Here is a 12,249-nt window from a genome sequence, read left to right on the forward strand (position 1 = left end):
TTTTTGTGGGTGTAGTTAACTTCCTGGGGTTGGAGTTTTCCTTCTAGTACCTTCTGTAGGACTGGTTTTGTAGATAGGTATTGTTTAAATTTGACTTTGTCATGAAATATCTTCTTTTCTCTGTCTCGGATGATTGACAGTTTTGCTGGGTATAATAGTCTGGGCTGGCATCTGTGGTCTCTTAGAGTTTGCAAGCTATCTGTCCAGGCCCTTTTGGACTTTAGGGTCTCTCTTGAGAAGTTGAGTGTGATTCTAATGGGTTTGCCTTTACTTGGCCTTTTCCCTGTATGTTTAGTGTTTAGATTATTATGTGGTGAGGGTATTTTCTTTTCTGATCCAATCTATTTGGTGTTCTGAAAGCTTCTTGTACCTTTATAAGCATGTCCTTCTTTAGGTTGGGAAAATTTTCTTCTATGATTTTATTAAATATATTCTCTGAGTTTTTGAACTACGTTTCTTCTCCTTCTATTCCTATTATTCTCATGTTTAGTATTTTCATATTTTCCCACAGTTCCTAGATGTTTTGTGTTAGGAATTTTTTAGATTTAACATTTTCTTTGACTGATAAATCTATTTCCTCTATCATGTCTTCAATGTTTTTCTCTCTTCCATCTCTTGTATTCTGTTGGTGATACTTCCATCTGTAGTTCTTGTTCACTTACCCAGATTTTCTATTTCTAGGATTCCCTCCATCTGTGTTTTCTTTATTGTTTCTATTTCCATTTTCAGGTCTTGAACAGTTTCCTTTACCTGTTTGTTTTTCCTTGACTTTCTTTTAGGGAATAATTATTCCTTCCAATTTTTTATTTGTCTTTTCCTCAATTTTTAAAGGGATTTATTCATATCTTTTTTTAAGGTCCTCTGTCATCATCATAAAGTCATTTTAAGGTCATTTTCTTGTGCTTCAGCTATATTAGGTTGTTCAGGTCTTGCTGTTGTAGGATAGCTGGGCTCTGGTGATGCCATATTGCCTTTTCTGTTGTTGATTGTATGGTTACACTGGCATTTAGGCACCTGGATTTGGGATGATTGTAGTTCTAGGTGTTGGTTCTTGCATATGTCTTTGTTGGATGGGTGTTTTTCCCTTGGTTTCTCTTTCCACTCTGGTGTTATGGTCTAAGTGACCAAGGGTTCTGGTGACTAGCATGTCTTCAGGTCCAGTAGATTGTCCCCTCTGTTTTGGGGGTTAGGGAGTCCCTAGATTCAACCTCTGATAAAGTAGAAGTCTTCTTCTGAAGTTGAAGACCAGGATATGGAGTGTAGTCTGGTGGTGTTGGGCAGGCTTAAAGGGGTTTTGTGGACAGTGGGCAGCATCTTGCTAGGGATTTGTAGGACCAGCCTGGCCTCCTGTAAGTCTGCTCGTGTTGTGGACCCTATTGTAGAGCTCAGGGGAGGGAGTGCAGTCTAGTGTTCCTGGATGGGCTTTAAGAGTGTTAGTGAGCAGTGGACGGTATCTTACCTGGGGTCCCTAATAGATGTATTTCTTACTCATCACTTGAAGATATTTCCTTGACATTAGTTTTCTGAATTTCTAATTCAGTCTCCAACCATGATTTCAATACCATACAGGTCTTCTTCTGGAATCTCTCTCTCAGGGGTTCCTATGTTTAACTTCCATGTCTTTCCTTTGTCCACTTACAGTTTCTTCTTGATATCCAATTATGTTATAAGCAAGATTTCTTTTGGAAACCTACAAGGGCATTATATTGATTTTTCAAAATTCTCCCCTGTCCTCTGAATTACCGTTTCCTCACTGTTGCAAGTCACATGCCTCTCCTCTAGTTGTATATAAGTGCTCTCCACAAGTCTGTCTGTGTCAGGAATGAAAGATTGAATTCCCAGTGTGGGTGGCTGGCATGGGTGTGGCTCTCCACTTCCTCTCTGCTGCTGCTGGCAGGGCTGCCCACCTGGTCAATTGGGAGATGGGCCGCCATCCTTTGACTTCCACTTATACTGTTGAATGTAGTAGCATCAGGCAGGCAGGGACCCCAGTGTGGACCAAGGTAAGAAGATTTAACCAAGCCATCAAGTTCCCGTGCAAGGTAGCTCTTCCTTACATTTTTGCCTCTCTTCTACCCCATTATTCTTTTTAGAAAATTTAAATTAAAAAAACTAAATAGAAACTGCTCTTGTTATTTTAAGGGACTTGGGGTGAGAGTAAGATTAGATGCACATGGCCCATCTGCTGTTTTGAAGTAATGACCTCTATTAGCTCCCTGCCCTTTCCTTTTCAATGATTTCTCAGTCCTGCCCGTATCACTCTTTTTATTTTATAATGAGCAGTGTAGCCTTGGTAATTAAAGTATTGTGGTATAAAAGCCATTATAGGGTCAATGAAGATTGAAAGGCTGCCAGAATTGCTCTGGGGTGCCACCACTTGCTGGGTGGTTGCAAACCCATTTCTGCCATACTTTGGAACAGAAGCTGGGCACTGGTGGGCTAGGGAGGGATACGCTTGGATCCAGATTGATAGCTGTTACAAGCGTGCTGGTCACAGATTAAGTCAGGGTTTTCATATCCTTCAGTCTCTGTTCTTGAAGCTGTGTTTTCCCATCTACATTTGGTTTGATTTTTCCTTTGGCGTGCTTGTTATTTATGCTATGTTTGGATTTGTACTCAGTGGCTCTTGGTGGTGTGCATTAGAGAGGCAAGGGAGGCCAGACTGCAGCAGTCCACAGTTAGCTTGCATGAGCCTTGATTCCACTGTACTGCGAGGAGACAAAGGCCCATGAAGACAGGAGCAGTTTGCCCGGGATTCCCTCTCCGTGTGAACACTCACAAGTCCCTTCAATTGCCTCCCATTGCATAAATCTCATACCTACCACAGGAGCAGAGTAAGGAATGTCCTGCCATGGCTTGCTCTTCACAACCCAGCCATGTGCTAACAGCGTAACCCTGAGATGGGGCATTTCCACACTAGCAGTCTGTCTACTGACTCTCAACCTGTGCCCAGTCACTCGTGCTGGCCCACTGGTGCTCCTTGTGCCCAGAAATGTGACAAGACTGCTTTGCCAAACCTGACCAGGCAATCAAGGCTTGCCATGTTGACAGCAGCCAAAGACACAAGAACAAATCTATTTAGCCATCTTCCATAGACATCACCAGAACAAGCACATACTTTCTGTTTTAAAAGAATCAGTAAGCCAAGCATGGCAGTGTGTGTAAATCTGTAATCCCAGCCCCTGGGAGGCTGAGGCAGGGAGATCACTAGTTCTAGGCTAGCCTTAGTTACATAGTAAGTTCAAGGTGAGCTTGAGCTCCCTAGAGAGACCCGGTCTCAATAACCAAGGGCTGTGGGTGTAGCTCAGGGGTAGAAGACTTGCCAAGCATGTGCAAGACTCTCAGCTCAACCCCTAGTACTGAAACCAGAATTAGAGACAGGATAATGAAGAATGGAAGAAACAAACACACTTCTCACTATCGTGCTTGAAGCAGTTTTTAAAAAGTGTGTGCGTGTGCATGTGTGCATATGTGTGTGTGTGTACACATGCGTGTGTGGTGTGTGTGTGTGTGTGTGTGCATGTGCACTTCTGGGTGCATATGTATGTGCATGCATGGGGAAGAAGCAAAAGGACAGCCTCAGGTGTTATTTCTCAGGAGCTGTCCACCTTGTTTTTTGAGACAGGGTCTCCAGTTGGTATGCCATTTGCTGAGTAAGCTAGGCTGACTGGCCAGCGAGCTCTGGAAATCCTCCTGTCTCCATCTCCCCAGCACTGAGATTAAAGTACCTGCCACCACACCAGACTTTTTTTTTTTTTTTGCATGGGTTCTGGGAATCAATTAGGGTCCTCATGCTTGAATGAGAAGACCTCTACCACGTAAGCGATTCCCCAGCCCCACCGTAAGCGACTTATTTATCACAGTGTGCATATGTGCAGTTTGTTTGAAACACCCTTTCTCGTCCTCTTCTCTAGGATATAGAGTACATACGATCTCATTACAACATCGAGGACTTCATCTACTTTAGCCACCACCAGCAGGAAGAGCATGGGCGCTTGCACCATTTTGCCCTGAACCCTATTTTCCGACACTACACCAAGTTTTTCCTGAAGGAGATCCTTCGCTTAGGCTATAAGTCATGTCTCTACTACCCTGTATACCCACAGTCCCGGGACAGCAAGGTAAGAGGCTGGCGTGGGCTGTCCCCTCCTGCTCATAGGTGTGCACTGCATCTTGTCAGTTCTTCTCGTGATGACTTTGACTGTAGCATGCATCTGAGCCTCCACTGGCCATATTTGATTAGGCCGTTTGCTTCACTGTGGCGAAAGTCCAGGAGGCTTCCAGTTTCTGAAACAACCAGAACCAATGTAATTAGACAAATTTGTTGGTTTTTCTACATCGACAGAATGGCAACTAAAAAATCTAGACATGTACTAGACATGAACAGCACACTACTTCTCATGGTGTGATGCCAAAATGATCCTATCGTGTTCTTTGAAACAAAGAACTCTGTAGAATAAAGTAGCTTCATCCTTTACAATTGGTGTACTGTACACAGCATTCTGAATAAAATTTATAACCATTTCCATAAAAATAATGGATGGAAGGCAGAGATGTACAGCTCTGGTGGAACTCTGCCGTAGGGGATACCTATGTAACCCCATCTCATACTTGTTACACCTCCATAGAGTGTCCCAGCAATAGAGACCTAGTGTGCACATGTCACCCGTGTCCACCCCGGATCCTGGCTCATCTCCCCCTTCAGTGCTCATGCGAGTGCGTTTTCCCACGCAGGCTGCACCCTTGCCTTTTCTTTCTCTGAGTCTGTCCTCAGTTCCCAGGAGCTGCTGACAAACACCTTTACCCCTTCGTGTACTGTAACCTGCTCATTCCACAGTAAGTGCTATCTAGGCCGGATTCCCGCGGGGTTGTTTCCTGAAAACTGGCCCCTGGGTCACTAACATTGATCCCCAACTTGGTGCGTACTCTTAAGGTGATGGGTTTCAACTACCAGGCTGAGTAGAAGTTGTCCCTTCAGTTTGGGGTCATGACCTCAAGCTTTTCCACATTCTGCCAGTTCCACATTCCACACACTGTCACATTTTTTTTCCTCAGGGTCCACGAGGAACTAAGTGGAGTTTTCAAATGCTCTTACTTACCAAAGTATTTCTTAGACAGTCTCTGAGTGCATTAGCACATACACTTACAATAGTTATGCCAGGGTCTCATCTTGAACAAAAGCCTGCTGGAGGGATGCCTCTGGGAAAGAAGGAAGAGAACCGTGGAGAAGGGTCTTCATGGGGTGTGGACCCTGCTTCAGTGAGGTTTTGTTTTGCTTTGGTGTTTGTTTCTCCTGTAACATGTAGCAGGACAGCAATATGATTCATGACATGGAAGATAACAGTTGTTCAGGAAAAGCCTGACCCCAGACAATTTCCTTCCCTTTGCGCTCGACTGAACACTAACTGTGTGCCCTTCCAGGTGTGATGTTAAATTCTTAGTTTCTGAAATTACTGAAAATGTGCACCTATGAAACATGTACATGAAGGTTTACAGCAGTGTGTTGCTAATAGTAAAAAAGTTAAAACAACTCAAATAGCTATCAAATACTGGAGAGAAATAAAATGTGGCTTATTCATACAATAGAATATTATTAAGACATAAAAATGATTGAGAAACTGACAGATTAAATGACTTTGGTGAACCTTCATAATTTCATTTGTAGATCTTTCCATTTCTAATTTATACATACATTTGGGGTTATAAATTATAAATGTACTGTCTCCTGTCAACATTGTATACTTCTATTTGATGATTTCTGTGTCAAACATTATATGGAAATGTTTCCAAGTATATTCTGTATTAACTGTGAATGAATAGAACAAAATAAATTGCCTGTGATGGAAAAAAAAAAAAAACCTCTTCCCTCCTTCAATAAACAGCATTTGGCATTATAAAAAAAAAAAATTCTTAGTTTCTATTTACCATGCTGCCTGCATGTGCCAGGTCAGAGCAAAGTCCATCTGCATCCATAGTAAAGACATCTTGGGTATTTCATTGTACCTATGTCTGCTTACCAAGCAATGAGGAGTTAGGGGTGAGCCATCAAAACACATTTGGAAACATATATATGTGAAACAGGAGTAAGAAGCTGTCCCAAGTCATTTGAGTGAGTCCCAAATTCTGCCCCAAGTTCTCTAGTAGTGAAGTTGAGTTGCTGGTATCTCACCATGGCAGTGGTTTTCTCTTTATCTCATGCAAGCCCCAAAACAGTGGTTCTCAACCTGTGGGTCATGACCCCCAGGGATCAAATATCAGATATCCTGCATATCAGATATGATATGATACACTATGATTCATAACAGTAGTAAAATTACAGTTATGACGTAGCAACGAAAATAATGTTATGGTTGGGGTCACCACAATATGAGGAACTGTATTAAAGGGTCGCAGTATTAGGGAGGTTGAGAACCACTGACCTAGACATTCACAGACAGGAAAACAACACTCTAGCCAGGGTTTCCTGGGTTCTGATTTCCAGTAACGTGTGAAGTTAGGGTATGAGGTGCAATGGTGAAAGATTCTAAAAAGCTCTTCTGGAAGCTCATAGCAATGCCCATGGCTACTTTAAAACAGTATATGAGTCTTATGCAGACCATTATGTTTATTAAGATACATCTAACATTCTGCTTTACTTTTATTTTCTCTCTGACTTTAATTCAATAAGTAGATACATCATTGCCAGTTTGCCTTTTCACAGTTTTACACTTGAGGGTTATACTGGCTGGCTTTATGTGTCAGCTTGACACAAGCTAGAGTCATCAGAGAAAGGAGCCTGAGTTGAGGAAATGCCTCCAGGAGATCCAGCAGAAAGGCATTTTCTAATTTAGTGATCAGTGTGGGAGAGCCCAGCCCATGGTGGGTGATGCTATCCCTGGACTTCTGGCCCTGGGTTCTATAAGAAGGTGGGCTGAGCAAGCCACGTGAAGCAAGCCAGTAAGCAGCACCCCTCCATGTCCTCTGCATCAGCTCCTGTCTCCAGGATCCTGCCCTGCTTGAGTTCCTGTTCTGACTTCCTTCAGTGATGAACAACAATATTGCAGTGTAAGCCAAATACACCCTCTCCTCCTCAACTTGCTTTTTTGTCCTTAACTAAGACAAAGGGTGAGGTGGTTTCTTGGCCCTGCGTTTAATTATCTTTTTAATTCCCAAGATTTCATAAATGTGAGAGTCACCATTTCCTGTCAAGCTTTAAAATGAATATTTAAAGCACTACTGTAAACATTATTTATTATCTATTTTAACAAGTGTAAATCCAATTCATAACTTAGTCATAATACAAATCAAAATCATTTGATCCTCTTCTCTTATCCCCACTTTCCAGTTTTATTCTTTCATTCTGAGACCCTTATTTCATTTTTTTTAAAAAAGCCCAAGTGACACTTTCACATCTGGACTATGTTGCCCCCTGGGTGGCATTTTTATCTACGTGTGTTAAAGCAGCTTGTGCCCAACGCACAAAGGTTAACAGGACTCGAATAACACCGCTTAATGGGGTCAAATCAAGCTGATTCACGATCACTATGGAGAAGAATATTCTCCTGGGGGAAATACTTGTGCTGAAAAATCCCATAAACCAAACCACTTGTTTATCTGTCATTCCCACAGAGATAGTAATGTAATTACTCTCGTAATTATCTTCATTAGTGTCAGGCATTATCTACAATTCATTCCTCTGCTCGAAGAGTATGTTTGTTTATTTGCTGATTTTTTTTTCCTCCCCTCTCTGACTTGGCCGAGTTAAGAGTTTTGTATTTGTCAAGCAGCATGCAGACATCTGCGCTGTGTGCCTCTGACATTCTCTCCTCTAAAATAGAGATTGCTGTCTTTCAGCTTCAGAACTCCTCCGCCCACTCCCTGACATCTGCCCTTCATTACTTGGTTCCCGTGCGACCACGACGACAGATTGTCTATCCTCTGGAAAAGCTTGGCATAAACGCTCCATCAAAGGAGGTCTCCAAGGATCAGGTGGGTAGCAGGGCGGCAGGCAGAGAGGCACAGTGCCAGCTCCCGCGGGCTTGGCAGATGGGGTGGCAGCCCTGTCTTCACCGAGCAGGCTGCTTCTTAATTACAGGGAACCTGGCGCTCATACCCTTACAGGCGGCTCCCTGCAAGGGCTCCTGCAGCCTTGCCCTCAAGTGGTTATTTCACAGTGAGCCTAAAACAGTCGCCACATCTCCTTCAGAGGATAGAGCAGAGATGCCCTGTGTGTTGTCGCTTGGTCCTTGGACAAATGAGTGGCCTAGAGCCATCCGCACCCCCAGCATATTTTTATCTTCTTTCCCTGTCCTCAGAAGAATTCCCCCTTCAATCGATTGCTTTTAAGTCAGTCAGTGGTCTTCTTGCTGTTAGGACAAAGCTGCCAGAGAAATGTCATGTTGGAGATGTTCAGTCTTAAGCTGGTGTTTGTTTGTTTGGTTTTTTTTTTTGTTGTTGTTGTTTTTAATGCTCTCATAAACTCCTGTGGGAAGTCAAAATGAGTAACAGGCTTGTTTATTTTACCTGACTTGAGGTAAAAAACTAACCCTGGAATGCCTTTATGACCAGACAAGAAAAGGGCCTGGTACCTGTGTCTGAATGTTCATATATGTGAACACACAGCCATTTTTTGTTATTGTTGTAATTTAAATGGGAAACATAATCATGTTAACTTGACCAACATGTATGCTCCCAGTGTTCTGGGTACTTTGAGTTTAAAAGCAAAATACCTTAGTGGCTAAAACTTGTCCTTCCTGAAAGCTAAAAACGGAAAGCGGAAGTTTAAGCCTCCAAACATTAGGTCCAGGAGCTGTTCCTCAGAGCTGAGGGAGCTCCTTGGAGGGACGGTAGGAGCCCCAGTCCAGCTTCGCACAGGGTGGGGACTGCCCACCCCAGCCCAGAGGCGTCAGTTCTCCAGAGCTGAGGTTATTTTAAGGCTGACGGGATCTTTATATTGATAAAATTACAAAATTTGTATTTATTTTCTAATAATTATAAATCTACATTTGAGGAGGGACTGAAAATGAACAGCAATTTGGTTTCATTTATTTTTTAACTTTTTATAATGGAAGGTGGTAAACAGATACAATCGTATAGAACATAGTTTCCTATCCCCATACCCCCACCCCCTGTGATGAGAGACCTTTCCCTTACTGGTTTTTTTTGTTTTTTGTTTTTCAAATTTCAATCTGTCATAGTTTTCACAAAATCAATTCCTGGAAAAAATGAGATTTAAAAAACAAAGACAGATGAAATCCAAGTTCAGCTATGTTACCCTTAGATTCTGCAGACATAGAATCACTCTGTCGAATTACTATCGAAGCTTCCATGTGCTGAGCTCTTCATAGACCAGTTCACACATGACAATTTGCAAACCACACCTTGAGGAGCCCGGAAATCCAAAGGGGCCTTGGAGTCAGCAGAGAGCACACCCAGACACCACATTCTTGGCACAAAGGGGATTTTATTACCCCTGGGGGGACACGTTGTGTGTGTGTGGGGGGAGGGGGCTGCCTCTGGATGGGACAAAGACAGCAGCAGGTGTCTCTCTCGGCAGGAGTGGATTTTGAGGAGAAAAGAGGGAAGTCTGTGTTAGGATGGGTTGGTAAGCCCTGATGGGACATGTTGGTCACTGTAGCCAAACAATGAATTCTGATTGCTGGACCTTGGGTTTTGATAGCTGGACCTTGGTGATCAGCCTCAGAATGAGTTAGGCATAAGTGGCCAAGTAAGGGAATGAACCTAAGGTTAGCTTTAGGAATGGAATCTATGGTTTAGCAAGGGAGAGGGAAGGGGGAAGGGAAGACCTGCCCACACCGTGTTTGCAATGCTGGGGTCTGTTAGAGTCCTTAAGAATCTCCATGTGCACAGCACCTGGAGACAATGGTTTTCTAGTCTCGGCCAGTTGGTATCTTCCTTCTCCTTACACGCTTCCCCTCTTCCAGTATCGTCTTGAAGCAGACACCAGGTAGTTATTTAATCTCTGAGCATATTCTTAGTATCAGGGCCGACTACACTCTAAAAGTGAGATATATGGGGGCCCACCTGGAGGACCAGGGGGCCTGTTGCATTGGGGCATCCTGGAACCAGACATCCTGCTGGGTGCAAAGAGGGCACTTTAGGGTTAGAGAAAGCGGCTACATGCTGTATCTGTCTCTGAAACAGCTCCCATCATTCTCATTAGAAGTAGGGCCGGGGAAGGGGTGATCTCAGCAGACGATGCTTTGCAGCATGTGTACCATACCTTTGCACCATTGCTAACATGCCTTCACATAGACAGGGGTGGGCCAAGAGAAGGCCTTTTGCATTAGTGGGGCTCCCATGACTTCAGCCAGCACTTTCACGGAGTGAGTGGGGGTATTCAAGCTGTCGGGAGGCACATAGAGCTGTTGCATGGGAAATGAGCGTGTTGTTTCAAGCATGCCAGACACACCTGCCTGTCCTCTGCCTGCCTCTAGGAACCTCTGGAATTGAGCCATGTCGAGATGAGGCAGAGCTCCAGGTGGAGAGAAAACATTTTGTTCAATTAAAAATGGTCCTAGTGTTATTTCTGAGGTTGGCATGATTTGAAATCATTGCTTACATTTGATAACCTTTTTCCCTGCTCATGTCAGGATGTGTGACTCCTTGTCCTTCCAGAGCCCTGGCACATGTTGAGACACAGTGGAGAGCGATAGTTTAAACCTGGGGTCCAGGAAGGAAAGCCCTCAAAGGGCCAGTGAGAAAAAATGATGGTGTAGATGTTTGCTTGCCGCATGGCGCTGTGGTGTTTACAGAGCTGGTGAATTCTGACCGTCTAAGTCGTACTTCTACCATCACTGACCATGTCCAATCTTGACATGTGGTTTCAGTAAGGTTAAGATTCACCAAGGGCTTGGGAAAGTGGGTGGGCAGCATTTGGCCTGTACAGTGCCTGGAGTTAGAGCATCAGCTTTGCCTCAGATGAAGAGGCGTGAGGGTTTCAAGACCAGTGAGCAGTGTCCGGGCTGGGGACCCAGCTCGGTGGAAGAGCACTTGTCTAGCGTGTGAACGGCCTTCCGCACTCAAACAGCACAGCAGCCGCACTAAACTTGAGGCACAGTTTTGAAAATGTAAAGGTCTTAGTCAACGGATCAGCCACATTATAACCCACATAGAATGGGCCTAACTATTCAAAACTTGAGGTGCTGACTTGTATCATTTAAAGTTGGTTTCTCTTTTTAAAAACATTCTGGATGAGTTCAACGATTTAAACAATTGTCTGAGATAAGCTGAACCTAATGTGGTTGTTTAGGGAGTAATTTCAATGTAGTCTGAGTACATCCCTTGCCTGAGATGAGCAATAGAATCCCCATGGTTGAACCGTGCAGGGCTGAGTAATCTCATGGAATTCCTTTTTCCCTCTAAGTCCCACGTCCCTCTGCCACATGCATCAGCTTCTACACCCTACTGGTGTCTTCTGTCTCCAGCCACTTGCTTTTCATGCCTTTTACCCTGCTTCGTGCATCTTTTAGTGGCTGTCCCCTTGCTTTTACCTAGGAAGCCGATCTTCAAGGGGATAGAGCACTCCAGGCATAAGTAATGGGATAGACCGCGTTTCATCTCAGTGGGTTGCCAATTTGAATCTGGCACAAGGCAGCTGTGATTGAGAATCATCACTGCATGGTAGGGCTGTGCGCCCTCCCCTCCCCACCCTGAGCCACAGAACTACTGCCTGGTTTGGGGATGCGCCTTCCCCGCGACTTCTCTTAATGGACAGCTCACTTCAGAGCAGGTCATAGGAAAGCATCTAAATGCATTCGTCTTCATCATACCTTCCAGAAACTGGCCCCAAAGATTCACCATAATATCTCTACAACTGACCAGTAAGAATTCATGGAGAAGAGAGAAGGTGCTTCCTGGTCAAGATCATAATCCACACGATAGGCCTGGAAGATTCTCATTCAGTTTGAATGAGCCATCTTGGCCTATGCATTTATGTTCTAAGCTATTGTCATGGAAACTCTATTAAATGGGCCATCATATCTTGCCATCATGAGTACCGTGATCCTGAGAAATACTCAAAATTTTCTTGAATTCCTTGTGCAGACAGACTAAAGATTTGAGTGAGTTGCCTTTCTCTTTCTTTGGAGGTCTATGGAGAAGCATAATTGTTTTTTCTCTCCTGCCTGAACCCTAGAGGGATTTTGAGTTGACTGTCACTACTCTTGGGGAAGTTGACAGTATATTTACAGCATATATTACAGTATATTTATTTTCTATTTAATTTATTTCTTTTATGTGTTTGGGTGT

At 43.7% G+C, this 12,249-nt stretch overlaps 1 protein-coding gene across 1 annotated transcript in view; it reads left to right on the forward strand.

The window, feature by feature from the left end:
- Positions 1-12,249, forward strand: part of Cfap61 (cilia and flagella associated protein 61) — a 297,138-nt gene that overhangs the window by 112,627 nt on the left and 172,262 nt on the right. Inside the window, 2 exon segments of the mRNA XM_028881858.2 lie at positions 3,915-4,121; positions 7,834-7,968. Coding sequence (XP_028737691.1) covers positions 3,915-4,121; positions 7,834-7,968 — 342 coding nt within the window.

The sequence above is a fragment of the Peromyscus leucopus genome, chromosome 4 (genome assembly GCF_004664715.2).
Source record: "Peromyscus leucopus breed LL Stock chromosome 4, UCI_PerLeu_2.1, whole genome shotgun sequence".
NCBI classification, from domain to species: Eukaryota; Metazoa; Chordata; class Mammalia; order Rodentia; family Cricetidae; genus Peromyscus; species Peromyscus leucopus.